Below are 27,702 nucleotides of genomic sequence, written 5' to 3' on the forward strand. Positions count from 1 at the left end.
ATTTAAAATAATGGATGTGCTGCTCTTTCTACTTCCAGTAATCAACAAAAGCATTAAGGAGACTGAGAAATAGAAATGCAAATTCTTGGGACGTCTGGGTGGCTCAACAGTTGAGCATCTGCCTTTGGCTCGGGCATGATGGGGGTGGGGGGTCCAGGGACAGAGTCGCACATTGGGCTTTCTGCAGGGAGTCTGCTCCTCCCTCTGCCTATGTCTCTGCCTCTCTCATGAATAAATTTTAAAAATCTTAAAAAAAAAAAAGAAGTGCAAATTCTTGGCAAAGATTTTTTGGGTTTGATACCAAAAGCAAAGTCAACTAAAGCAAAAGTAAACACATGGGATGACATCAAACAAAAAAAGCTTCTGTACAGCAAAGGAAACCATCAACACAAAAGAAAAGGCAACTTACTGAATGAGAGAAAATATTTGCAAACCATCTATCTTATAAAGAGTTAGGGGCAGCCCCAGTGGCGCAGCGGTTTAGTGCTGCCTGCGGCCCGGGGCGTGATCCTGGAGACCCGGGATTGGGTCCCACATCGAGCTCCCTGCATGGAGCCCGCTTCTCCCTCTGCCTGTGTCTCTGTCTCTGTCTCTGTCTCTCTCTCTCTCTCTGTGTGTCTCTATGAATAAATAAATTTAAAAAAAGAGTTAGTATCCAAAATATATAAATAACTCCTATAAATCAGTAGCAAAAAACCCCCAAATAATCTGATTTTTAAATGCACAGAGGAATTGAATAGACATTTTTCCAAAGAAAACATACAAATGGCCAGCAGGTACCTGAAAAGGTGCTCACATCACAAATCATCAGGGAAATGCAATTGAAAAGACAATGAGGGGATCCCTGGGTGGCTCAGCGGTTTAGCGCCTGCCTTTGGCCCAGAGCCTGGTCCTAGAGACCTGGGATCGAGTCCCACATCGGGCTCCCTGCATGGAGCCTGCTTCTCCCTCTGCCTGTGTCTCTGCCTCTGTCTCTCTCATAAATAAATTTTTAAAAATCTTTAAAAAAGACAATGAGATATCACCTCACACCTGTTAGAATGGCTATCATAAAAAAGACAAGAGATAATGTGTTGGCAAGGATGTGGAGAAAAGGGAATCCCGCGCACTGCTAGTGGGGATTCAAATTGATGCAGCCACTGTGGAAAGCAGTAGGAGATTCCTCAGAACATTAAAAATAGAACTATCATGTGATCTAGCAATTCTACATCTGGGTATATATCCAAAGGAAATGAAATCACTACCTCAAAGAGACATCTGCACTCTTCGTGTTTATTGCAGCTCTTTTCATAATAGCCAAGATATGGAAATAATGTAAGAGTCCATCAATAGATGAATGGATAAAGGAGATGTGAGACATACTCACCCACCCATACCCACACCACCCATACCCACACCCTCCCCACCACACAGGAATATTATTCAGCCATGTAAAAGAAGGAAATCTTGGTGTTTGCCCTCAAACTTTAGAGCATTATGCCAAATGAAATAAATCATATGGTGCAAGATAAAAACTGATCCTATATGGTATCACTTCTTTGTGGAATCTTAAAAAAGAAAAAATAATGAACATGTGAGGTGTGACAGATGTGTTCATTACCTAAATAGGCAAATCCTTTCACAGTGTACACATGTATCAAATCATCACAACGTATACTTTAAATATCTTAAGGTTTTGTCAATTATATCTTGAAAACTGAAAAAAAGTCTTTCCAAATAATAAAAAAAGAATGTGCTGCCCCTCTACTTCCAAAAACCACTAAAGGCATCAAAACTGAGAAATAGAAATGCAAACCCTATTTTTGATGAAACATTGTAAAACTCATAAGTTATGTGCCAAGGCTATCAAATACAACATGGGTCAGTCAAGGTGCAGGAGAATTCTCTGAAAGGACACTTGAAATGACAGATATGTAGATTGGCAAAGCATAGTTTTCTAAAGCAGTTGGCACACCTTGGGGGCAAAATCAATGATCTCTAGTTGAAACAAAAACAGGCGCTTCCATAGACCTATTTTGGCACTAAAAGGCACCGGTAGCAGTGTTGCATAAGAAATTTTGTAGATGCCCCATTATGACAGGAAGCGCCTGTCTGTGAGGTAGGGCAGGGCAAGACTCAACCTTATAAACAGCCTTATCATTGCTGATCTTGATTGTCTGGGGGGATACAGAGTTTAAGAGAATTGGGTGCAGAAAACTAATCCAGAAAGAACTTTCTTCCTTTTCTTCTCCTAAATTAAAGAGATGTCCTTCTTCCTATTGACAGTCTCCACTTGTGCATCCTCTCCTGCCACTTCAGGAATCTATCGAATGTTTTCTCTCTTACTTTATCTTCAGTCCTTCCCATTCTCACAGATCCTTCCCATTAGCATGTAAATATGCTTTTTAAAAACTCCATACAAGAAAATAAATAAGCAATGCTACTTACACCCTGGTGACATTTGCCATCTCCTTCCCTTCACAGGCAAACTTCTGAAAAAGTGGTCTATATACAGTATCTCCTCCTCCCACTGCAACTCCCATTCTTCAACCTCCTCTCCTACTCCACCAATCCTCTCTTCTTGGATCACCAAAGATATCCGTGTGACTAAAGCCCCTGGTCTCTTTTCGGACTTGATCTTATTTGATTTTTCTACAGCATAGCCTCGTTTGACTTTATTCTTCCTGAAGGAATTCAGACTCCTGGGTCTGTGTTGTATTCTTCTGGGTCTTCTTCTGTTTCTGGGCATTCCTTCTCAGCTTCCTCTGTGGGCTCTATCTCTTCTGCTCAATCACTAAACATAGTTTCTTTAGAACTCTGTCCCAGGTCTTCTCTTCTTATTCTTCCCCTCTATGTCATCTTATCCACTTGTACCTTCCCAAAATTATCATCTACATTCAAACAACTTTCAGATATGTATTTCTAGGTTACCCTCATCTTCTAAGTTCTAGACTCATTTATTCCAAATCTGATGTCCTACTGGAAATCCTTACCTGGATGTCCCAAAGGCACCTGAAATCCACTATGTCCCAGACTTAACTCATGATCTTTCCTCTCATCTTTCCCCAGTAAACCCCCATAAAATATTCTTTTTATGAATTTTTGCACGGATCCCTTCAGTTGCTTGTGCCAGAACCATGTGAATCACCAAGTCCTGAATCTTAGCTCTTAATCCTCCCATTTCCCATCACTACCACTGCCACCACCCAGAGTCCAGGTACAGCTATCTCTCAGCTGGTTTCCTCCCAACCGGTTTCCTTGCCAACACTCTTCCCCTCTTAATTCCATTCTCTACACGTATTCAGAGTAACCTTTACAAAATGCAAATGTAGCTCCCCTGCCTCCAATCCTTTAATGGCACATCATTGCTTTTAGGATGAAGTCCAAAATCCTTAATTTGGTATAGGAAATTCTGTAGGTTTGGCCCTAGTCCATCTCCCCAGCCTTATTATGAGCCCCTGTCTTCCTTGCTATGTTCCCGCCACATCAGGCTTTTTAATTTCTTCAAGTATAATGCTCTACTCTGCTTCAGAGATTTTGTTGTCCTTTCTGCTTGGAATACTTCCCCAACTCCAGACTAAACTTACCATATTTCCTTTAGCATCCTGAACTTCTCCTTCAAGACACCCTGGTAATAACTTGTTCCACGTCCCTGTCTCCCACTCAGCATGAGGGCAGAGACTGGGTTATGCTCACTGCTGTGCTCTGCTTCTGGTCTTCTGGTCTGGACAACTGTCAAGTCTTGTGTGCCAAGCGTAGTGAATTACTGTGAGCTTAGTGAATTGCCAAGTTCTTATTGGCTGGGGCCAAACTTTCTCAGGCACAATCACTCCCAAAGAGGTGGCCTCTGTAAATCTCATCACAACTCGGACGGTGCCAATCATTCTTAATGTATTCTGTGAGTGTTGTAGGTATTGCTGTCTGACCAGAGAAGATCACAGGTCATCTGTCCTATGTTCAAACAATTTTGACCTCTTTGCCTTAATTTAAAGTTGTCTTTACCCAGGTTCTCTTAAAAATGTCAGTGTGTGTCCTGGTTTTCCTACTCTATCCTCACAGCATGTTCCTTAAGAGGAAGTCTGTCTTACTTCAGGATATCTGATCATTCTTTATTTTCTTCTTGTTTATCAGTTCAGGTCATTGTAATTAGCATCATCCCCAAAGGTCACCTTTGTGTATCCTTCTCATTCACCATTTATTCAACAATTGTTTGTTGAATCCTTACCGTATGCCAAGTACTGCACTTCTAGGTACTGGAAATCTAACTGTGAGCAAAACAGACATATATCTGCCCTCATTTACAACTGAATAAATAAGAATAGCCAACATCTGCTGAATATTTACTAAGTGCTAGTGGTGGATCTAAGCACTTTACTTATGCTAACTCAATCCTCAAAAAACATTACAAGATAAGTACATTTTCACTATTTTACAGGTGAGACAATTGAAGCACAGAACAGTTAATGGAGCTCCAAAGTTGCACAGCTTAACCTAAGTGGCAAAGTCAGGATACAAACCCAGGCAGTCTTAGCTCCAGGGTCTGTATTTTTTTAAAGATTTATTTATTTACTCATGAGAGACACAGACTGAGAGAGAGAGGCAGAGACATAGACAGAGAGAGAAGCAGGCTCCTCGCAGGGAGCTCAATGCGGGACTCGATCCCGGATCCCAGGATCACGACCTGAGCCGAAGGCAGGCGCCCAACTGCTAAGCCACCCAGGCATCCCAGGGTCTGTATTCTTAACTATTATCCTCTGTTGCTTCTCATCAATTCTGAGACCTCTTCTGTTCTTACCTTAGTTGGGATGTGTTTAGAACACTCATTTTGTTAATTCTTGTCTTATTCCTGCAAAATTCATTGCATTTGCCATTCATCTGTCTGGAACTCTCCCCTCGGTTCTGAATCCCTAATTTCATTCAGATTCCTGGTATCTTTAGGGAGAATGGCCTTCTGCATCCACCTTATCTGAAATAGCCCCTCTGTAGTCCTCTACCCTCCTTCCCTACTTTATTTTTTCTCCTACTTCTTATCACTACATGAATATCTATTTGTGTTTATTAACTGTATACCCTGGCCCCTGGAATGTAGATTTCAAGTGTGCAGGCTTCTCTCTTGTTCACCACTGAATTTCCTGCACCAGAATAAAGCCAGGCATATAGCAGGTGCTCAACAAATGCCTGTAGAAGAGTTAATAAATGAAGAAAAAAAAGAGGAGGAGGAAGCTTGATAGTTCTGGGGAATAAATGAAAAAGCAAGCTGTTTGTATTTAACATTAACTGTTTGATGGCTAAGAGCAAAAAGATAAAAGAATCCAAGCAACCCACCTGGTCAAGAGAAAAATCACAGGCGCAATAGCATGGTTATGTTCTATACAGCCATGAAAAATGTTAGACATACAGACACTACTACAATGAAAAGCTATTTTTAAATAATTATCAATGAGGAAAAATAATGAGAGAATGTGTGCACACTGTTGTTACTGAAATGTGCACACATTTTACAAAATGCAAAATCACATATGCAACAAATATAACTTAATGGTCCCCCGCCCCCATAATTGAGTTCAATATATACTGCAGGTCCCCAACTTGAGGATCTTGTTTTAGTTAATTCAATGTCTGTTACTACTTCACTATCTGAAGTTGTGTCTGAGTTTTGGAGGGCTCAGGGTTCACCAACAGTGGAGTGTTGAGCTTGTCCTTGGTCATTGCCAAGTGTATTTTACTTAAATCATCGTAGTTCCCATGTGGTCTCTGGTGGGAGAGCCACAGAGATGGCTAGTCCCTCTTTGCCTCTCACTTTCCTCCTTCTCCAGCCCTTAATGGGGGCAAGGTCATTATCCAGCTACTCTCCTGCCATGCGGGCCACAGGGCACTCTGTGGGTCTGCTCCAGGCCTTCTCTACCCAGGTAGGCTATCTGCTTGCTTTACTGTACAATTTCTGTGCTATACTGGGTATGTGGGTCTTTTCCTAAGACTTGCCAACTCTCATTTCACCTAGAAAGTAAGGCATGGATTGGTTCTACTTTCAAATCCCTCCAACATCTTTTTGTTGTTGTTTCTTTCTTTGTCTCATCATGCCCTCCCCCACAGTTAAGATTCAGCCCAAGACTGGGAGGGGAGCACACAGAGCTCTTTCTCAGAAACACACCAGCATCCAAGCTCCCTCTCCTTCTTTCACCCCAGTATGTGTTAAATTTGTCTAGGGGAGGCAAGTAACTGGAGATGATAAAGGCCATATTTTCCATACCCTGAGGTAAAAATAAAGCCTGGATAGGAAGACAGGTCTTACACTCAGGGTAAGGAGGATGCAGTCGTGTTCTTTGGGAACTTGAGTGTCAGGTGGCCATGAACCAGTGCCATTCCTCCAGCTCCTGGTTTGGTGTAAGCAATTGGAACACATCCCTGAGGAGGCTAAGTGGATTCCCATCTGATTGATGGAATCCTGAGTTAACAAGAATTTAGTTAAATTGACTGATTAATTTACTTAAATTATCTTTCAATGCTCAGCATAAAGGGAGCTTGAGACAAAAACTAAGTTAAACCATAAAAGTTACAACCATGAAAAATGACAGGATAATTTTGCTGTATTTGAAAATTAAGGACTGTAAAATTTCTTGCATACCTGAGGTAGCTTGAAATTTTCTGGTGCCTGCCAGATCTCTTTCTCAAATTTAGTTTTGTGAATACATATGAAACGAGGGCATTATAAACCTATGGGATTCTATTGTTTTTGAAAAAATTATCCATTTTCAAAAAAACACAGTGATAAAGGTAACTGGAACCAGGGGCATAAAAAGGAGCAATATTTAGGATCCCAGGACACAGATGTGTGGCATCTTTGACTCAGATTTGGGGCATCTCCTCTGCTGCTCAAATGCAGACTCATTGTAGCACAGTGGATGTTCCAATGAGTGGTACTTACCTTCAAGGACAGAGGTCATGATGCTGACCACACTCATTGCCCTTTGGGCTCGGAAAGGTTCATTCAAGTATTCTGCTGATAAGAAAGTCTTCTTCTGTCCTGCATCAAATGCCTGCTGGGACACAAACAGTCAGGATACTCCCCCAACCTAAAGTCATCATGGCAAAGACAGGTCACTCAGCCTCTTATTGGCCAGTCTTGTGTGGTCTCAAGTTGCCTGGTGAAGCTATGATCCTCTGCAGTTTTGCTTTGGGAAACGGGGCTGCTTCTTGAGCTTGATGGAAAAGCTTAGGCATGAGGACCAGGACACAGAGTTAGAGGTGCAAGCACAGCCTAGGTTTGTAGCTAACACTATAACCTGGGCTCATCTGAGGTTTTGCAAACTCCTACCTAAGGACAGGTCCCTGGGTACCAGCGTGGGGATGAGGCTGTCTCAAGGGTCTCTGAGGTTTCTACCCAAGGTAATTGAGAGCTGCGGGAGCAGTTGGCTAGGCAGTCATTTCAAGACTTTGTCTGCTCTGTGCATACGGGGTTCACTAAACTAAACTCTCCAGAACAGGATTTCTTGACCTCCTTTCTAACAATACTATTTCCCTCCCCAGCATACAACCCAGTTCTAAACTCCATAAGGTCCTTTTCTTTCTTTTTTTTTTTTTTTTTTTTTTTTATTTTTATTTTTTTTATTTTTTTATTTTTTTTTATTGGTGTTCAATTTACTAACATACAGAATAACACCCAGTGCCCGTCACCCATTCACTCCCACCCCCCGCCCTCCTCCCCTTCTACCACCCCTAGTTCGTTTCCCAGAGTTAGCAGTCTTTATGTTCTGTCTCCCTTTCTGATATTTCCCACACATTTCTTCTCCCTTCCCTTATTTTCCCTTTCACTATTATTTATATTCCCCAAATGAATGAGAACATATAATGTTTGTCCTTCTCCGACTGACTTACTTCACTCAGCATAATACCCTCCAGTTCCATCCACGTTGAAGCAAATGGTGGGTATTTGTCATTTCTAATAGCTGAGTAATATTCCATTGTATACATAAACCACATCTTCTTTATCCATTCATCTTTCGTTGGACACCGAGGCTCCTTCCACAGTTTGGCTATCGTGGCCATTGCTGCTAGAAACATCGGGGTGCAGGTGTCCCGGCGTTTCATTGCATTTGTATCTTTGGGGTAAATCCCCAACAGTGCAATTGCTGGGTCCTTTTCTTTCTGAGGGAATATTTGAGTGTCTTGATTCTCCAGTGTTAGTTGTCTGACACTATCCTTTGAGCCTTCCTTCTTTGGGCCTTCACTGGAAGCTCCATCTGGGTTCTGTGCCACTAACTTTTGTCACACACTACCCTAGATGTGGGGAGTGTGTGGGGCCCAAAGCAGCTGATTCAGCGCTGCACAACCATTCAGAATTCAAATCCAACAAGCATTTATTAAGCACCTGCCATAGGCGAAGCTTATAGGTATATAGTAAGTGCCTTTAATACATATAAAGAACATTCAGAAAGTTTTCAATCACGAGGACTCAACAAGAGATGCTAGCAGCTATTGTTATTTGTCAGACGCATGTGTATCAATGCAGGTCATTTATGATTCCATTTAACCCTTCAGCTATTTAGAAACCTTTCTAATGGGAGACTTGGGGGCTTGAAGAATTTAAGGGACTTGTTACAGGTAACTTGGTTGGTAGATGGCACACCTATGATTGAAACCTACATCCATGCAACACAGAAGGGCTTACAGAGTTAAGTAATTTAACTAAAATGAATCAAAGTCAGAATATCTAGGAAAGTAGTAATCTAAGAATAAATTCTTGAATGAGTGTTTTCTAGAGTGTTAAAGCACCTCTCTGTGTTGGTGAATTCTCCTTTGGCTCCTGGAGACCCACTCTCCACCTTCTCTACCCTGCTTTGTGCCCAGGGAGGGTGGTCTGTACAAGCAGCATCACCCTTATCCTCTCATTATGGTCAGGCTTGGCCAATGGGAGGCACAGACAGAAGATCTGAGTCTGGAAGGAAAGAGAAGGCTGTCACCTGGGTTCTTCCCTGCTGGGCTGTGGCTGGGTAGTGGTTGTGATCTTCCGCATGGTTCATAAGTTCTGTTGGGCCACCCAGCTCTTGCTGGGTTCTGGTTCTGGTCCTTTCTCTCACCTCTTCAGCCTAAGCATGTAACAGCTCCCCACTGTTGCCCATCTTTCTGTGCTTCACTGTCCCTTCTTAGTTCAGAGCCTAGTATACACTTCTGTAAATACTTCAATAAACTGTCCCCACTTTAATAAACTGCTGGGATCACATGGCATCCAGTCAGAGATGGAGCTATGGTAATCCTGTAGAACTTAGCCAAGTCAGTAGAGCAATATCATGGTCAGTTTACAAGTCTGTTTGCAAACTGCTCTGTGTCCCTGACTAGCCAGAGAGGGCAAATGAAAAACACTAGAAACATCATTACTGAAACTAAAGGGAGAGCTCAAATTAAATCACAGCTCTAAATGCAATAAGGAGTCCCTGGTTTGCCATTGTACTCTGCCATTATTCTATTAAGAGTGCTTGCCAGTTAGTTGCTCTTGCTTAATTTGTACATTTTGGCAAGTTATTGCTTCTCTGAGTAAAGCAAGGAATACTTTGCTTCTGCTAATATCTGTTTGGGGCACCAACCAGGATTTCTCTGGATCCTGTGAGCTAAGCCCGGTATAGTTTACACAGAGCTACAGGCAGAAAGAGCAGAACCCTCTATTTTTCTCATATTCATCCAGGAAATAAGCAGGCCTGTCTCTAAAGCAGTGATAGTGAGTGGGGACAGAGGAACACTGAAAAAAAAAAATGGGATCAACTGGAAAACAATTTGTATTTATGTACTACAGATTAAACCAGAAAACCTCTTTGAGATCAGGTTTAACCTGTCTGTAAAATGGGGGTAGTTGGGAAATGTTAGACAGAGTGTTGCCTAAAGGACCCTTCCATGAGTGACACTCAGGTTTTCTTGGCCTCTTCCTAAGGGCAGCCCAGAAAAGTCTGGAGCACTGACAAACTTACCGAGACTTCGATGCCTCCAGGGGCAAGCTCACCAGTGGGCAATGTGGAGTGTCCGTCTTCTCCATGTCCTGAGCCAGGGTTAGAGGGTTGAGGCAGTGGACTCCTTAGGAGGGGGCCTTGCTGGCTGGTACCTCCACCCAGCAGCAGGGAGCCCCGATGGCTCTCACGGTCTCCAGGAAAGACTCCATCATCTGTGACCCCGTCAGGGAATGAGGTATCCAGGCAAGGGGTACGGAAATGGAACACACTGCCATGACTAGCCCTGCGTCTTCCAGAAGTGAGGCCTAGGAAAGACTGGGCATTGTCCCAAAGGAGTAAGAGATAAAGCTCATCCTGCAGGCAAATTTGGAGTTCAATACTTCCTCCACTCATTCTCATCTCCCAGCCCTTATTCTTATGAACTTCCAAAAGAAAATTAAAGACACAGACCTAAGAGGTATTCTAGATAAATATGGGAAAAGAACCAGGGAGATGCATATTTTTGACATATCCTGGGAGAAGTCCAGGAGAGATGAGAGATCACAGGGTGCTTCATATCAGCAAACAGGTCATGATGGCCAAGGATGTCAGAAGTCAACCTTGTCACCTAGAGAGATAGTCTCTTTACAGCCTTTGCCCATAGGGTTGGACAAACTTGTCTTAAATTCCCAGCTATACATGAAAGGCTGAGACCTAAGGAGACTATTAAGCACACCAATACTGAAACAAGCCTGGTAAATGGTTGTTGAATGAACAAGTGCACTTTATTGTCTGAAAATTAGGTTCTGCAATTCATTAGATACAGCCTATATAAATGTGAGAGTTTGTGTTGCAAAGGAGGAGACAAGAGCTTTGTAATGTAATGAGCTTCCAGGATCCCTTGAGGGAAACTTTGAATAGTCAACAATGAGGAGATTGAAGGGAGAGTTACAGCTTAATTTCCTGGAAGAATAATGCCATTCCTCCAAATCAATAAACATTTCCCATCAAAATCTCCCGCTGAGAGAAATGTGAGGCTTACAGTTGCCAGAGGAAAGGAGCTAATTCACACACCCAGAGTCCCTGGAGCCTGGGTTGGCTAGTACCCATGACCATGGTAGGAGCTTGACCATAACAAGTTATCAGTTCTGTCCTAGGTCATGTGAAGTATTTCTGAAGATCTACACTCTTTCCAGCAAACTCTGATCATACTGCTGAATATTTCCCCCTTCCTTAATTTCTTTTATTTACTAACCTACTGGATTTGGGATGTCTTGTACATTACAAGACACTTACTTATCCCCCTGTCCACAGAACTGAAGTGTTTTTTTCTGGTTTATTTGGGACCCAATCCTGTTTAGCAACTATTGTTGCAATCTCAGTATTATAAACAGAGCACTCTTTACCTAGAATATATGTCCAAGGGTTATGGAACTCATAAAAAATCCACAAATCCATCCCACATTTGAAGAAGCAGATCTCGCAAATCTTTATTAAAAATGATATGTCTGAGTTATTTGCAGCTGGACACTAAGCAAACCAATGAAAAAACTGGAAGATTTTGGTCCCATATTTGACAGGTAGTGTTTCCCTGGCCATCAGTTAATATTTCAGAATTAACCTACTTGACAAATGGTGGGCAATGACCTCTGAATATAAGCATTAGACTTGCCTTAAAATTCCTCATCCAAGCAGAACAACTGGTGACCTGTGGTTTCCCTGAAACCCTTGCTGTGTCTCTCCTAGGTGCTACCGCCAACCTCTCTCTCACTTATTGCTGTTGGTTGGAAAATGGCTTTATATAAAAACTGCTTATGGTCTATTTACTACATGAGCTCACCTAGGAAAAGAGGAAGGGGAAACATCCTTGAATGAATTCCAGTCCATTAGTGAGCATTAAAGAAGTATCCAAATGGTGCTTCCCTTCCTTTGCACATATTCTCTTTTAGGCCTGAAAAATACTCCTCCACCCCTCCCCTGCAGTCCTCAATTACTGGAGGAACCCCTTCTCACTATTTGCTACTCATTTCAATTATTTCCTTCTCCATGAAGCCTTTCCTAATACACTTCCACCCCCGTAAGAGAGGATATTGCCCCTTCTGTCCCCCAAACACCATGTATATTCCTCTAATATAATACATAATACGTAGCTGTTTTTATATCTGCCTTCTCCACTAAAGGAAGTCCTTGGGAAATGGCCTGTGTTTTAGTTGTATCTTTTTATACCATGCATCTAATATTGTTGAATTAACAAGACACTGCTCCTCTTTTGTCCATTTGATGGTAAATCTAGTTGGAGAGATGAATACATATACACCAAACAATTATTGGACATCCAGGTGCTAATCTATGTGGGACTGACTGAATGAGGAGAACCAGAGGCCAATTCACAGTATCATTGACATTTCCATGGAAGCTGTGATTCATCCCGTTCTGTGATTGTCAGAGCCCTAGTCAAATCCCCTCTGAAATGTCTTCTGATCTGTACCCTGTGCGTGTCAGGCGCTGCTCAAAAGAAGCAGAGTAAGGAAGGGAAAGGCAAAGAATCTGATAAATGCTGAAGTGTGTATGTGACTGAGACCAGTGTGCATGTGGGCATGTCTGTGTACATATAGGCACACAGAGTCTGGGGATTGTAGACTGTGTTATAAAAAGTAGAACATCCTTCAGATGAGCACAGGAGAAGAGATTGAGAGGGAAGCGAGGGTTAGGAGGCCTGAACAATAGCTATGTAGATCCCCTTTTCCATACTATTAGTGTGGGAACTATTCTTCCATAAAGGGGTTATCATCTCTAAGTAAGGTCTCTGGAAAGGGCATGTTTGGGGTACACAGGACTTTCAAGGGAGAGAGATGTGGTTGGAGGAAACATGTTGAGTATAGGGAGTGGGACATAGAAGACTTGAGTAGTGAGCAGAATTGTTACAGGGTTGAAAGTGAGGTACTGAAGTTATTCCTAGGCTGGACTGCATCACAGAGATGGGTCCGGAAACTTCTGTGCCAACAACAAGTGAGGTTTGGGTTTTGGGCACTGAGGCGTGAGATCAGACAGAAGCTTGTAAATGATTTCAGCACCTCGGACAGAATTGCAGGTCAGACTGTTAGGAGAAGGCTAACTCTTGATGTCCACAGGTCCATGGACAACTCAAGGTCAGTGTGTCGATACGGGCTCACTACTTTCTCTACAAACCTGGATTCTTCCTCCAGTGTTCCTGCCCTAGAATCACCACCCATCTAATTACCCAACTCTTTAAACTAGGAGTCATTTTGGACTCCTTTCTCCTTTTTCCACATTCCACAGTCCCAGTCTTACTGTCTCCTACCCCCAATAAAAGTCATAATCCACCCCCCTTTCCACGTCCATAACACCCCTGTTAAGCCACCATTTGGTGGTTGGAGGGAGTGTGTTGTCTGGATTACTATAACATCCTCCTAACCTTTGTGCCTCCAGCTGTCCCCCCTGCTACAAACGTCTTCCCACTCCAACCTATTGTCCATAGCAGCTGCAAAGGTGGATAATCTTTAGAGCACAAACTTGAACCCTTTACCATTCTGCGTTGGTTGTAAGGATCAGATTGAGGTGATTTGTTGTCATCTGTGGAGCCCTCTGACACCCTTGGTTTCATTATGCGCATTCTCTCACTGGCATTTTTGGAGGGTAAAGGTGAGCCATTGTAGGAATGGAGAGAGGCTGTGTCAATCCCCAGCGCTGCCAGCACCTGAAGAGAGAGAACAGCAATTGCAGCCAACAGTATGTGATTAAACTTAGCATGAATGTGTCCCTCAGACATAGGGTGTCACTGAGGTGAGGGCATCTAAAACAGAGAAGGTCAGGATTGGAACCTGGGTGGTGGTGGGATTGAGGCATGGCAGGAAGAGCTCCCTCTGGATCAATCTCTTTCATTCACACCCTGTAGTATGCCCTGCTGAAGCCCTGCCTAAATCCATTTTACCAGGTCAGTGCACTTATCTTCCAGCTGCTTGAGTGTTAGCTGCTAATGGATCACAGCTACGGTATTCAGTAGAATATTTCCTTTGACTGTACACTTGGCTGGGGTGGGTATGGGGATACAAAAGGCCAACCCTCTTGCCTCAAGATACAGCTAACTTTGTGGTACAAGTCATATTCCAGAGTTCTGATGGGATCAGGCTGAAGGTCATCTCTAGCTGAGGCCACTTTCTTATTTAATTCTTCTCCTGCCCCATCCTACTTCTTTCCCTCTCCCTTTTCTGAGAATATCTCTCAATAAATCATTTGCACAAGATCATTATTCAGGTTCTGTTTTGAGAAAACCTGACCTAAGATGGTCCTTAAGGTACGATGAATCTTCTTATAGTCCCTAGAATGAAAGCCTTAATCTCAGTGCCTTGTCCAGACCTCTGCCCAAGAATGTGCAGCCTGCAATAGACTTCACAAAGCATCCACCTCTCACAGACCTCTTGCTCCTTCCGGAGCATCTCCAGGGTCTCTTGAAATGTCTTCTCCTTGGCTTCAATTTCATCAATGGTTGCCTGGTTCTGCTCCTCATATGCCATGGTGACCACAGCCAAGATCAAATTGACCAGGTAGAAGGATCCCAAGAAGATGACAAGCACGAAAAAGACCATATACATTTTCCCAGATGCCCTCAGGGTCTACAGATTCAAGAGAAAGGAGATCTGTATCCAGAGTCAATGGGCCCCTGATGTTGCCAGTCTCCTCCAGGAAAAATGTAAGCATGCATCTGACTCCCCAGCCTCCAACCAAGTCTGTAGGGGGACATGCAGACCAATACCTGCTGGTAGAGGCGTTCCCAGGAATCCTGTGTCATGAGGCGGAACAGTGACAGGAAAGCCCAAGCAAAGGAATCAAAGCTGGTGTAGTTAAAATCTGGGTTGTCAGATGTTTTAAGACAGAGATAACCTTTAGGGCAGTGGCTGTAGCAAGAATAGAGAAGGTCATCAATTGCACAGTGCCCATACTTACTGGGGACAAGGCAGCCCAGGGCTATAGGAAGATCATAAGGTTTGAAGTCAAAGATTGGAGTTCAAGGCCTGCCCCCTCTCTTGTTAGCTGGACGACCTTGATTTCTTTAAGGTTCAATTTTTCTTGCCCATTTTTTAAAAAGATTTTATTTACTTGAGAGAGAAAGAGAGCATGAGGGGGGTAGGGTCAGAGGGAGAAGCAGACTCTCTGCTGAGCAGGGAGCCTGACTCGGGTCTCCATTCTGGGTCTCCAGGATCATGACCTAAGTCAAAGGCAGACGTTTAACTGACTGAACCACTGAGGCATTCCTCTCTTGCCCACTTAAATGGGGATGAAAATACTTTTTTTTTATATAATACATTTATTTTTATTGGTGATCAATTTGCCAACATACAGAATAATACCCAGTGCTCATCCCGTCAAGTGCCCCCCTCAGTGCCCGCCACCCAGTCACCCCCACCCCCCGCCCTCCTCCCCTTCCACCACCCCTAGTTCATTTCCCAGAGTTAGGAGTCTTCCATGTTCTGTCTCCCTTTCTGATATTTCCTACCCATTTCTTCTCCCTTCCCCTCTATTCCCTTTCACTATTATGAAAATACTTTCATTTCGGAGTTTCATGCAGAGGAGAGTAGCCTGAGAAGACTAACTCACTGTCCAGACAAGATCCCATAAGGTGGCAGATTCTTTTCAAGTTCACAACAGGGGAGGAAGAGTCAGTATCAATAATGCAGACCTAAAACCTGAGCTGTTTGGCATCATCTCCCAAGATGTCCATCAAAGGAGGACTCACTTTAGTCAAGTTCACTCACCAATTATATCTAACAGTGAAAACAACACTTTCCACTTACTGAGCACTTACTGTGTGCCTCTCTGTCTCTCCTAAGTGCTTTACAAATGCTATAAATTAAACATCTTAACCATCCTTTCTTACAGATGTGGAAGCTGAGGTTCAGAGAAAAGAAGTCAGTTGCCAATGTATTTATTCAAAAGGAGAAATATAAATGTCAAGTAGCCTATGAAGACTGACTTATGGAGGAAGGCCAAATTGAAGATGACCACATGTGAATATTGGGATGGGCAGTGCTGGACTGACTCTTCACTGTCTCATGATAAAGGAGTAAATTGATGTCAAGCAGTATCTTTAAGCTCAAGGAATGTGAGGTACTCTCACCTACCCCAGCGGGATGGCTTTGCTGAGAAAACAGTAATGCTTTGTTTGTAGTTTGGGATTCTACTACTCCAGCATGCCTCCACTAACACCAATCCCTGGGACTATCCTTATTCCAGACATCCATGCAAACACACAATCCTGGGACCCATACAATTGATTAGGGTCCCAGCAACTTAACAATAATTAATTCCAATTCTATCTTCAGTCTTGGTTGGAGATTTGTGAGTTCCTAGACTCTCTAGACCCACATTGAAAGACAGAGTCTTTTGGTTTGCTCTCCGAAGGAGAGAGTCAATCCATTACTTTAGGTTTGCTAGTTAACTCTGAGGGTAGCCTTATTTCTATGTCTCCCATTAAACCCCACTACAGCTGCTACACTCAACAATGAACTGCTCTGAGAATTAAATGAGACCACAGTATAAAGCTTCTCTCATAGTGCCTTCAGTATAGGAAATATTGTATGCAAATTGCAAGCTAAAATTCCTGCTGTTTTTAACCTGAAGTGACCAAAAGAATGGGCTGGAAGAATACATGTGAAAGAATGCTGGAAATCATTAAGTGTTTCCTAGTACTTGTTCTCTACCATGGGATTTTCCTCCCATAGTGCCACGGATCAGTGTGGGCCTTAGCTCAGGGCTCTGGTTTCTCTGTGGCCTAGCACAGAACCCAGGTTCCATCTTCACAGTATGCCCTTTGGGGCTCACTCTAACTGCCATCCTGAGCTGGCCTCTTTTGCCATCAGAGCCCTATCCTCTCCTTTATCTCCTGGCCAGGACCTGACCAGCAGGATGTCTAGCCTCTTTTGGAGCTGGGCTGTGGGGCCATGGGTGGACCCCACAACTTCACCACAGACAGTGCTTAGGCTACTCTGGAGCTATTGCCATGAGAAATGCCATTATCCAGACAGGAAAACAAAACAAAACAAAACAAAACAAAACAAAACAACCATTGAGGGAGCCTTTGAGTTAGATTTAAGTCAAAAGCAAACTAACATCAGAACAGTTCTATCTCTGAAACAAAGAACCAAATGCTAAGTGCATTTGTGAAGAAAGAAGCCAAGGAGCCTATGTTGATCAAATTCTCAGCTCTGAGATTGTTTTTCTAGTGAGCTGATTAAGTCAAAGCTCCATGCAGGTCCCTCCCAGCTCCACTTGGACAGTCTGGGCTTGTTAGCCATTCAAGAATTGGGGTCTTATGGGCTCAGGGTCCCAGAGCCCCACCATGAAGATGGGAAAGATGAGACTTGCTGATCTATTGCCTGCACTCTTTTTGCTCATGCTTGCTCCAGTGATCAAAGCAGCAGGCAGGCTTGAGGGGATCCCTACCCCTCTGCTTTGTCTCACATTCTTCTGCCACCTGGAATGACCTCCATCCAAACCATCTCTTGTTCAACCAAGCTGGAGACATCCAGCTGTCCTTTAGTGCTCACCTCAACTACCACCTCCAGGAAACCTTCCCTGATCTCCTGCCTTGCCTCCCACCATCACCTCACTGGGTCTCTTCAGCACATGGAGCCTCTAGCATAACACTGCTTCTTCACAGGATAGCATCTTTATGTATGTGCATCAGAGCTCACAAACTGGCAGCTTGCAGGCTGAATTTGGCTTGCAGAAATATTTTGTTTGGCCCACAATATGTAGACATTTTTTTGAATTGGTAGCCAATGTTTGTAGTTGAGAGATTTCACATAAAAATCTGAATTCTTTGTCTTTCTTTTAAAAGTTAAGAGAGCTGGAAACAGTGGACCCACATTTCCAGCTGGCAACTGAAAGCTAGACTGAGTAGTGGCTAGCCCTTTTAAATGGGGCACAAAGTATATCATTGCCTGATTCCCACCCAGTCTAATCCTCTCACTTGTTATGTATCTGGCCTCTGTAAGATTTTGAAATGGTAAAGTCTGATGCACATGTTTCTTCCTCTGTCATATGTGGATAACAAAACCCACGTTGTGGAATTGTGATGATTAAATGTAGAGCATTTGACACAAAATATATTTAATATATATTAGTTCCTTCCTGGGGCAGATTGCTTGCCCAAATGGCCACAACTATTCTCCTACCTGTATCCATACCCCTTTGCCATAAGATTGTTGCAACTCCTCCAGTCAAGAGGTAAACTTTATCTCTCCATACCTTGGATTTGCATTGGCTTGTGACTTGCTTTGGTCAAGAGAATGCAGTAGAAGTGGCATTGTGCCAGTTCTAAATCTAGGTCTCAAGAGACCTTGCACACTTCTACTCTTCTCTTGGAACCCTGCCTCTGCCCTTGAGAACAAGACCAGGCTAGCCTACTGGGAGATGAGACCACATGGAACAGAAAAGCTGCCCCAGCTGAGACTGTCTTAGATCAGCTGGCCCCGTTAATCTGTCCATTGTTTGCAGTAGTATGATTAAACTCAGACAATGCCAGAGCACCAGGTTGATCTCAGTTCAACATACTAATATGCAGAATCTGAGCTAAATGAATGACTAGTGTTTTAAGTCACAAAATCTTGGGGCTGTTTGTTACATAGCAAAAGCTAACTCTTACACTCCCTCCCCCATGAGCCTGGGATAGCAAAAGCCATGACTTATTGATTTCTACATTTTCCTTGGGACCTGCTAACCAGTCTCTATCCAGAAAGTGATAATGAAAAAATAAAAGATTGCTGAGCACTGGTACTTTGTTATGGGTTGAGCACTCACCCTGCATCAGATCCATTGCCACACAGTAAGGGATCTGAAGTGCCAGGCTTGTTATAGTAGAAATCTGCAGACGAAAAGAAGAAATGAAAGCCATGAATGTAGTTCTGAACCCTCTACCTAAAGCCTTGTGTGATGAAGGCAACACCTTCTAAGTCTTCTGTCTGAGCAGTGTGTGTTTCCTTGGCCATGTGCTTTTAGTAAGCATGCTGGAACATTTGGAAGGGAAAAGTCATATCTGGGAAGAGAAGAGCTGAACGGTGACTTTAGCTGAGCCTGTCATAGCAGAATGACTTGCCCTTAGGTTTATAGCTCATTTCCTTGTGAGAGGGACATTGGACAACAGAAAATGGGGCCCCAAAAGTAAAACACAGCTCAGGAAAAGCATTTCAGTAGGGAAGAAGAATCAAAATATATTTCTATATAGAAAAAAAATATATGCAGGGATGTCACACCCCTTGCCAACCAGACCTTCGTCCCTATGGCAGAAATTCCACTCTTGTTTTCCATAAGAGGAGTAATTGCCCGTTTCATTGAGAGCTGCACAATTCTTGACACATTTGTTCTTGAGGTTGCCCTTGAAGAGCTGTAGGCCCACCAGAGCAAAGACACTCAAGCAGAAGACAGTGAGGATGGTCACATCTGCCAGTTTCCTCACTGAGTGGATCAGAGCTCCCACAATGACCTTCAGCCCTGCGGGAAGATGACAGCAACACTACCATGTGGATGAGGTAGCACACACAGAGCACACACATATGCCCGGCATGCCTGCATATTAACCATCCTATCCTTTCACTATATATAGGTGTGAGGTACTTTACAAACTTTAGGGCAGTTCTAAGCACAGTTTGTGGCTTTAACCTTGTGATAACCCTGAGATAGAGGCAGAGATTATTGTTCCATTGTAAGGATGAGACAACTGAGACCCAGGTGATATATTCTTTATCACTGTAAAGTTATTAAACGTCTGGCAGTGGTGATTCATTTTAAAAAATAATTGTTGAGTACCTGCTATATTTCAGGCACTGTGCTAGGTATAAGGCCACTAATGACTGTAGTCATTTAACATCTGTTTTTCTATACTCATTTCTGTTCTGGGAAGAAGCTTGAGAATGGAGACACATGGACTTCACTGTGTGTGTTGAGAGAGGGGGGGGAGAGAGAAAGAGAGAGGAAGATGCAACAGAGATAGAATGAGACAGAGAAAGACAGAAACACAAAGACAAAGAGAGACAAATGCAGCAATAGAGTGAGAGCATCAGAGACACTGGGACAAGCACAGCTGGCAGTAAAGTTTGGGTCTCTGCTTGTTTAAGGAGGGATGACTTGTGACTGTGGAGAATGAAATCAGCTTCTTTGAGATAGTAGCTTCACAGGTAGCAGAAAGAGCTCTGAACAGGGAAGCAGTCTGGGGCTGATCCTTGTCTTGTCATTTGGTTAACAAATAACCCATTGAGCACTAGCTGCATTGGTCCCTAGGTTGATGGATGAACAAGGGAGCTAAGGCACCAGCATAATGGGGTTGTCTGACAACTGAGGGGAAAAACCATTACATTCTTGAGCAGGTAGGCACGCTTGGGGCAACTCCTAACTGAGGCGCAGTGTAAGGATGGGATGGAGTGGAGTGTGGGGGAAGTTGGGAGAGACCATGAGTCTCTTTGAGAAGGTCAAAACTTAGCAGAGCCCCGAGGAATGAATATGAGTTGAACAAAGAGAGGAAGGACTCTCTTGGTAGAAAAACAGCATGGCCAAAGCCTAGGAGATAAGCAAATGTAGGGACTATTTGTGGAATCACAGATAGATTCTGGAACATGATGCAAGACAGAGAAGAGAGATAAGATAGGAGAGGAAGTCTGGACTGCACAGGTCTTATAAACAAGACTCAGATTCTTCCTGGCTAAAACTAGGTGAGAGAGATACCAAGTGGCAGCACTATCTCTCACTATGGCTCTCTTCATGAGGAAGCCCGTCCAGTGGAATTTGGCAAAGACTTCCCAATCCTTCCCTGCAGAGCCAGACATAGAATGGCAGAAAGGACTTCCCTAATGGCTTGAGTGTTTCTGTTTTCCAGATGAGAGCATGGATTCTCAGGAGTGAGGGAAGGGAGATAATCCACCAGGCCATAAATTAGAAGCTGTTTCAATATTTTGCCTGGTCTCTGTCTTCACCAATCCCGCCATCAACCCAGTGGGGATAAGATGTATCCCTGAGATACTGGTGACAATAGAGGTCTTGAAGACCCAATAAGATAAGCTCTGGTGGACTATGTTCATTTCTGAATTCTCCATAATAAAGAATTGCCCAATTCTTTTCTTCTCTGTGTATCCAAAGACTAGATTGAGGCTCAAGCTTTCAGATATATGGAAATGGCAAAGACACTCACTGGAGCCTAGGACTGTCTACTCCCTTCCTCCCTATTTCCACGTTTATACTTTTAGTTTAGGATATAAATGAGAACCTCCAACTAGTGGCTTGCCTGAACCCCACAATGAGAATATAAAATGAGGTCATGACCTTCTTGTCACTTATTGATGGTGAGGTCATGAGGTACTCTGCACAGAGCATTGGCCTAGGAATTGGGACACTAAGTCTTCAGGTCACACTTTGCCTCTTATTAGCAATGAGGACTTGAGACTGTGTTTTCTACTTTCCGGGTCTCAGTTTGTCTTTTAAATGAGGACAACTGTCCGTGCCCTGGAGCTTTATAGGCCTCTTGCAAAAATCAAAGTAGGACATTAGACTGTGTAAACCAGCATATGCTCTATGAATATATGTAATAGTTAAAATAGCTCACCTGGGATCACAGAAACTGTTTTTAAAGCTCTAAGAACTCTGAATGTCCGCAAGCCTGAGATCCCTCGGAGAGCTGTTGCTTCACCAATGTATCTGTTATCAGAACCAGAAATTGGTCAGTATCTCTGCATACATTCCTAAGAATGTATGCAGCACAAATAAGGACAATTTTGGGTAACAAGAGCCTAAGGAGGACCCAGAACAGACACAAAAATCTAATGGCACTTCCCCCTATAACTGACACACTGATTTAATTATTGCAATAGCTTTTAAAATAGCCCCTTTGAGGAGATGCATTATGATCATGAGGGCTCTGTGTACTGCATGTATGGATGGGTATTCAAGCATGTGAGCTTGGCCAATCAGTCTCCTTAGACACTGGTTCCTCAGGCAAAGAGCTTCAGGTCAGGTAGGTGTAAGGCTGAGCCTTGCCCGCTCACTTTGACAGGACATTTGTTAACTCAGAGTTGAGATCTCTAACTTCTACCTGAAGGTATGGGACTAATCCTAAAAAGTGACTCTCAAAATAACATTTAGAAGCAAGGAAACCCCAGGTAAGTTTCATGTAAGGAAGATGGATAGAGATGAGGAAATATCCCCAGAGTGTGAGCCACCTAGAAGCCCACAGACATATACATCAGCATGGAGAAATACTCACGCCAGGGTAATGACACTAAAATCCAGCCAGTTCCAAGGATCTCGCAGGTAAGCAAACTCATTTAGACAAAATCCTCTTGCCAGTATCTTTATCAAGGCTTCAAAGGTGTAAATGACAGTGAAGACATACCTGGGAGGAAGGTAGAAAGGAGTATTAACTGTGCTATTGAGAGAGCTCAGAGGGGAACTCCTGGGATGGCTCTAAAGGAATATGTGCAAAGATCATCAGCAAGGTACAGAAAGGGAAGAAATTAAGGTAAGGAGGCAAGATGTAGACTGGAGAACTCAGAGGAGTCACACAGAGGATGGGATGGGGATGGATGTGTGCAGTTGAGAAGCTGGACAGGATCTCCAGCTCAGAAGGTGGGCAGAGGGCAATGGCAGGTGCAGAACCACCAGAAGGTTCAGAACAAGGTTGCCCTGTTCTGAGGTGCCCAGAGGGAATCTGAAGGCTCTTTTCCCAACTTGTTGTTGGCGAACATGTGGAAGACAGATGAAACACTGCTCTGTCTCATGTGTCTAAACTTCTTCACCTCCAACTGTCTTTTCTTCCAGCATGCTTGGTCTGCAGGTGTTTCTGGACTCAGAAATCCCAGACTAAGAGCCATATAAGGCAGGAAATAGCTAGGTGTCATGGAAAAAAAAAACCATCTAAATCCATAAATATGTTCTCTTGGAGGATGGGTCTTGTCAGAGGAAGTCATCTCAAATAGTCCTTTTAGTCTGCTGGGCACATTGTGGGTTTGGAGGTGAAGAGATGGATCTAGAGCTGAGGTTGGGAGTAAGGCAGTGTTTCTCAAGTGTTCAGAATCCTTCAGTCACCTATGGCAGGAGTTTTCAAACTCTAGCAAGCATCTGAGCCACCTGGAGGGCTTGTTCAAACATAGATTTCTAGGTTCTACCCCTAGGGTTTCTTATTTAGTAAGTCAAGCGTAGGACCTAAGAATGTGCATTTTTGATACATTCCTAGCTGATGCTAATGCTGCTAGCCAGAGGGAACTACTCTTCCAGAACCAAAGGGATTCAGATGCACACATAATTTTAGGTACAGTTAATTTTTTAAATTATAAAATCATAAACATAAACACTGGTATTAAAAATGGAAAGACTTGATTACATATGGCAGATTGAACATATGTATTTACCTCTACCCTTTCTGAAATACTTCTTAAATGTTAGTAGGAGGATTTTTTTTTAAAGCATAAACCCACTAGGACAAAGATAATGGAGAACACAACAACAGCATTTTGGAAACTAAGGAACAGATGGATGAGTAGTAACTGACAGAGCAGATTCAAGAAAGCTAAAACCTGAGCTGGGAAGTGGGGAGTTCCCAGAAGCAAGCCAATCCACATTGCAGTGCTGCTTAGGACTTAGAGATGCTAAATACCTCTGAAAGTGGGGTTTGGGGAGAGGTTGTCAGGTAGGGCTGGATACCGCTTAAAAGTCTTTACAAGAATTAGCTATTCAGTGAGGAACCCATTCAGTGAAGAACTGCCTCCTCTGCTCTGGAAATAGATTGGATGTTCATTCTTTCAAGAGTTAAACAAGAGGGAGAGAGAGTTGTGTGCTGAAACAGGAGTATAAAGGAGACTTTATACACTGAAAGGCAGGCAACCCTCCTACCCACCTACTCCCTTCTGCTTTTCAGTTAGTTTCTAGAAGCCTGGCAGTCAGGTTAATAGCCCAAGAAGATGCTGTGTTTTGAATGTGAACCGCTAGCCAATGAGAATCAGGAATTGGAAGGATGCTTCGAACACCAAAGACTAAAACAACCAAACAGGAAAGAAAGAAAAGCAAGAAACAATGCAGGGAGAAGAAAAGTTAGAAAAAAGTTATCATGAATATTTTTAGAGAGTTAAGAGATGAGAAGATACAGGATACATAGAACAAGAACAGAAGGCTGTAAAGACTATTCAAAGAACAAAACAGAAACTTTTGAAAATAAAATGTGGTAGCAAAAGTAAAACATTAATAGAAGAGCTGGAAATAAAGATGAAGAGATCTCACAGGAAGTGGGACAAAAAGAAATGGTGAGAGGTGCTTATAAGCTTGAAATTTAGAGAGTCAGACCAGTAGGTACAATGTCTGACCAATAGAAATCTAGAAATAGACAAAGAAAGAGACTAGAGAAAATTTTCAAAGAAATAATTCAAGAAAATTTCTGCAACATGAAGAATCTAAGTGTTTGGTTAAAATTACCCAGAAGTGTTCAGGAAAATGAATGAATGTTAAGGCATAACATCACCAAATTTCAGAATGTTGTGCACAGATAGAAGACCCTAACTTTTTTTGAGAGAGTGAAAATCACAGGTTATATCCAGAGGATTAAGAATCAAAATATCATCAGATTTCTCAATGGCAATCCTTGGAGAGTATCAGACAATGGAACAAATGCCTTCAAAATTTTAAGGAAAATAATTTTTAATATGGAATTTATTCCCCCAGCTAAACTCTTATGATAAGGATAAAATAAGGACAATTACAGATATGCAAAGTCTTTGGGTTAGGTAATCAGACGAAAATGTACTTTAGACCTGCCCTTCTAAGAAAGTTACCATAGGATGCTATAACCAAATAAGAAAGTAACCAAAAAAGAGGAAGATCTGAGGATACAGGGGAGAGACAAGCAAAATCCAAAAGAAAACAGAGAAGGGAAAATCTCCAGAAAAGGGCTGTGCACCATGCCTTGAGAACACCTAGGCCAGATTGAGTCAGGAGATGGAGGACTCCAGGAGTGATTTCCCCAAGAAAAATGGAAACTGGTGGATAGCTTGATATGTTTGACTAATTTGAAACAATAATTAAACCTCTGGAGAAGAGTTTTGGAACAAATTAGGATAAAGAAATAGAAAACAGAGCAAATGAAGCAGTGAAATCTTTTTTTTAAAGATTTTATTTATTAAAAAAAAAGATTTTATTTATTCATGAGAGACACAGACAGGGGGAGAAGCAGGCTCCTGGTGGGGAGCCTGATGGAGGACTTGATCCCAGGACCCCAGGATCATGACTGGAGCCAAAGGCAAATGCTTAACCACTGAGCCACCCAGGTGTCCCTGAAACCTTTATTAACTCCAGAGAAAGCAAGAAGGAGCATGTAATCAAGGACACCACATGGCACAGCTGTCACGTCATTTGCTAGCAGTACTATTACATAATCCCCTCTGTAGTCAGATGATGCACATATCGTCTGATTACCTAACCCAAAATGATAATATAACTACAACAGGAAGATAAATTTGAGAGGAATTTTGTGTGGGTATGTGCACCTAATTCTTTTTTTTCCATAATAGAAAGCCAATAGATAATATCTAAAATAGAAGAATGAAAAATAGAGTATAAGTATCTTATCAGAGAGACGGAAGTATCAGAATAAAGAAGTAAAAAAGCTGAGAGCACTTGCCTCTGGAAATACAGGATTAGGGGCGAGGAGATGAGAAGCATGAAACTTGTTTTTGTTAGAATTTTTGTAGAACTGTGCAACCTTTTAAACCTTAAACCTGTATATCTTACATAAAAGTAAAAATCACATTAAAAAGAGAATAGCAGTAATGTCTTTTCATATCTGTGTGAGAGAAATAGTGTTTGAAATTATTCACGAAGAAATCTATATCTGGCTGGCTGGCTGCTTGAGCTGTCAGCTTCCATATCTTGTTGGTCACCCCCCCCCCAACTCTTTATGTTTTCTAAATTAGAAAATCTTAACTCAGAATTATAGGTTGTTGGGAAGCTTTGACGGATATTTCTGGCTTTTCAGATCAAATGCAGATCCAGAAATTATGGAGAGAGTTAAGACTATTTTGAGTGTTTCACTGGAGCTGAGGCTCAGCACCACCCGAAGCTGGAGGGTTAGAGGTCTCAGCTCAGGATACAGTAGCTGATGAAGTCACATCCTCTTTCTGATGGCATTTGGCACACAAGGTATTTCTTCATGTTCTGTTGCAGTGTTCGGATGCGATTTTTAATATGCAAAAGACACTCCTGATGGAGGAAAAAAATCACTGGGTATTGAGAAAAGTCAAACTCTCAGCCATGGAGCCATTTGCCCCACTGTTCAGTTTTAAGAAATCCATGATGTTTAATCATTAAAAAAATATCCTGATGTTTAGGCCCCAGTGCCAAAGATCCATACTGTTCAAAATCTTGAATGTATTATGGAGACACACAGCATGTGTATTCACAGAAATGGTAATTTTAAAAGATTTTATTCCTTACTTTAAAACACTATAAGCCTTTCCTGTTTGCCAGTCAGAGTCATTCAGTGTGGGGAAGCAGCATCTTATACTCACTTTCATATCAACCCCGTAGGCTGAGAAGACTCATACTAAGTGGCCACAGTCAGTTTGTATTCACAATTTCCACTGTGTTCCTCAAAGGCAATTCAGAGTCTGAAGGCATGCTATGGACCCTCATTGTTTTCCACAAATAACGGATATAGTGCATTTGGAAGCAACATCTTTCATTTGTATAGTGATGACTTTCCTTGCTGCCCACGTGGCTGAAGCTTCTTCGATACCAGTTCAATGTATCTTTTTTTCCCCCAATTGTAGTGACATATATATAAAATTTACTGCCATCGTCATTTTAAGTAAGCAATTCAGAGGCATTAAGCACATTCATAATATTATGTAATCACTACCACTATCCATCTCCAGAACTTCTTTATTATCCCAAACAGAAACTCTGTACTCATCAAAGTACTCCCCATTCCACCCTTCCCTACTCACTGGCAGCTTCATTTCTACTTTCTTTCTCCATAAATTTGCCTATTCTAGGTATCTCATGTAAGTGGAATCAGACAAGTCATATAATTTTTCCTTTTGCGTCTGGCTAATTTTACTCATTATAATATTTTAAGGTCCTATCCATGTTGTAGCATATGTCAGAATATCATTCATTTTTAATGCCAAAAATATTCCATTGTCTATATAATGGATATATCACATTTTGTTATCCATTCAGCTATTGATGGACATTTGGGTTGTTTCTACCTTTTGGGTCTCATGAATCATTACTCTGGTGCTATGAGAAGCATAGCATTCTGCTGCTATGTGAATCATTATTCTGCTGCTGTGATAATTGATGCATTTTTTAAGTTTCTAAGCTAATCTTTAATTAATTAAACCAGAAATCTCTCTTTTTTCTAAATTAGCTACATGATAAATAAGACAAAAAGTCATTGAGCACTTCTCTCTCACATATATGGTGAATGCATACTGAAAACTGATATATCCATAGCTTTATTAAACTGTAAAGTAAAATGTCTGCTTGTTTACATACTTAACACTCATTACTTTTTAAATGCCAGTCGTATTATAAGAAATCCAGTGGTTCCAATAAAGCAATTTCACCAATTGTTTCTTGATTTCTTTCCAACTACAATATTTGTCATCAATTTGGGAGCTGGTTTCATGTCTTACCAGCTAGGGTATAGTTGTACTTGTTTGAGGAGGAATGAGGACACTATAGTTTTTGTATCTTTTCGACCGTTAACATCAAGTTTTGATAGTTTGTACTAGAAAGCATAATTTTGTATTTG

General features: G+C 42.2%; 1 protein-coding gene across 3 annotated transcripts in view; it reads right to left on the reverse strand.

Moving 5' to 3' along the window:
• Positions 1-27,702, reverse strand: part of SCN10A (sodium voltage-gated channel alpha subunit 10) — a 91,625-nt gene that overhangs the window by 48,001 nt on the left and 15,922 nt on the right. For 2 of the 3 annotated variants that reach the window (XM_049099955.1, XM_049099954.1), the window contains exons 4-12: positions 22,165-22,293; positions 21,508-21,599; positions 19,215-19,406; positions 18,717-18,783; positions 14,671-14,812; positions 14,333-14,530; positions 13,444-13,614; positions 9,939-10,232; positions 6,905-7,016 (exon numbers count right to left, since the gene is read on the reverse strand). In XM_049099955.1, coding sequence (XP_048955912.1) covers positions 6,905-7,016; positions 9,939-10,232; positions 13,444-13,614; positions 14,333-14,530; positions 14,671-14,812; positions 18,717-18,783; positions 19,215-19,406; positions 21,508-21,599; positions 22,165-22,293 — 1,397 coding nt within the window. The remainder of the gene's footprint in view (positions 1-6,904; positions 7,017-9,938; positions 10,233-13,443; positions 13,615-14,332; positions 14,531-14,670; positions 14,813-18,716; positions 18,784-19,214; positions 19,407-21,507; positions 21,600-22,164; positions 22,294-27,702) is intronic. The other variant, XM_049099956.1, reaches the window with a different exon arrangement.

Source organism: Canis lupus, chromosome 23 (assembly GCF_003254725.2).
Source record: "Canis lupus dingo isolate Sandy chromosome 23, ASM325472v2, whole genome shotgun sequence".
NCBI lineage: Eukaryota > Metazoa > Chordata > Mammalia > Carnivora > Canidae > Canis > Canis lupus.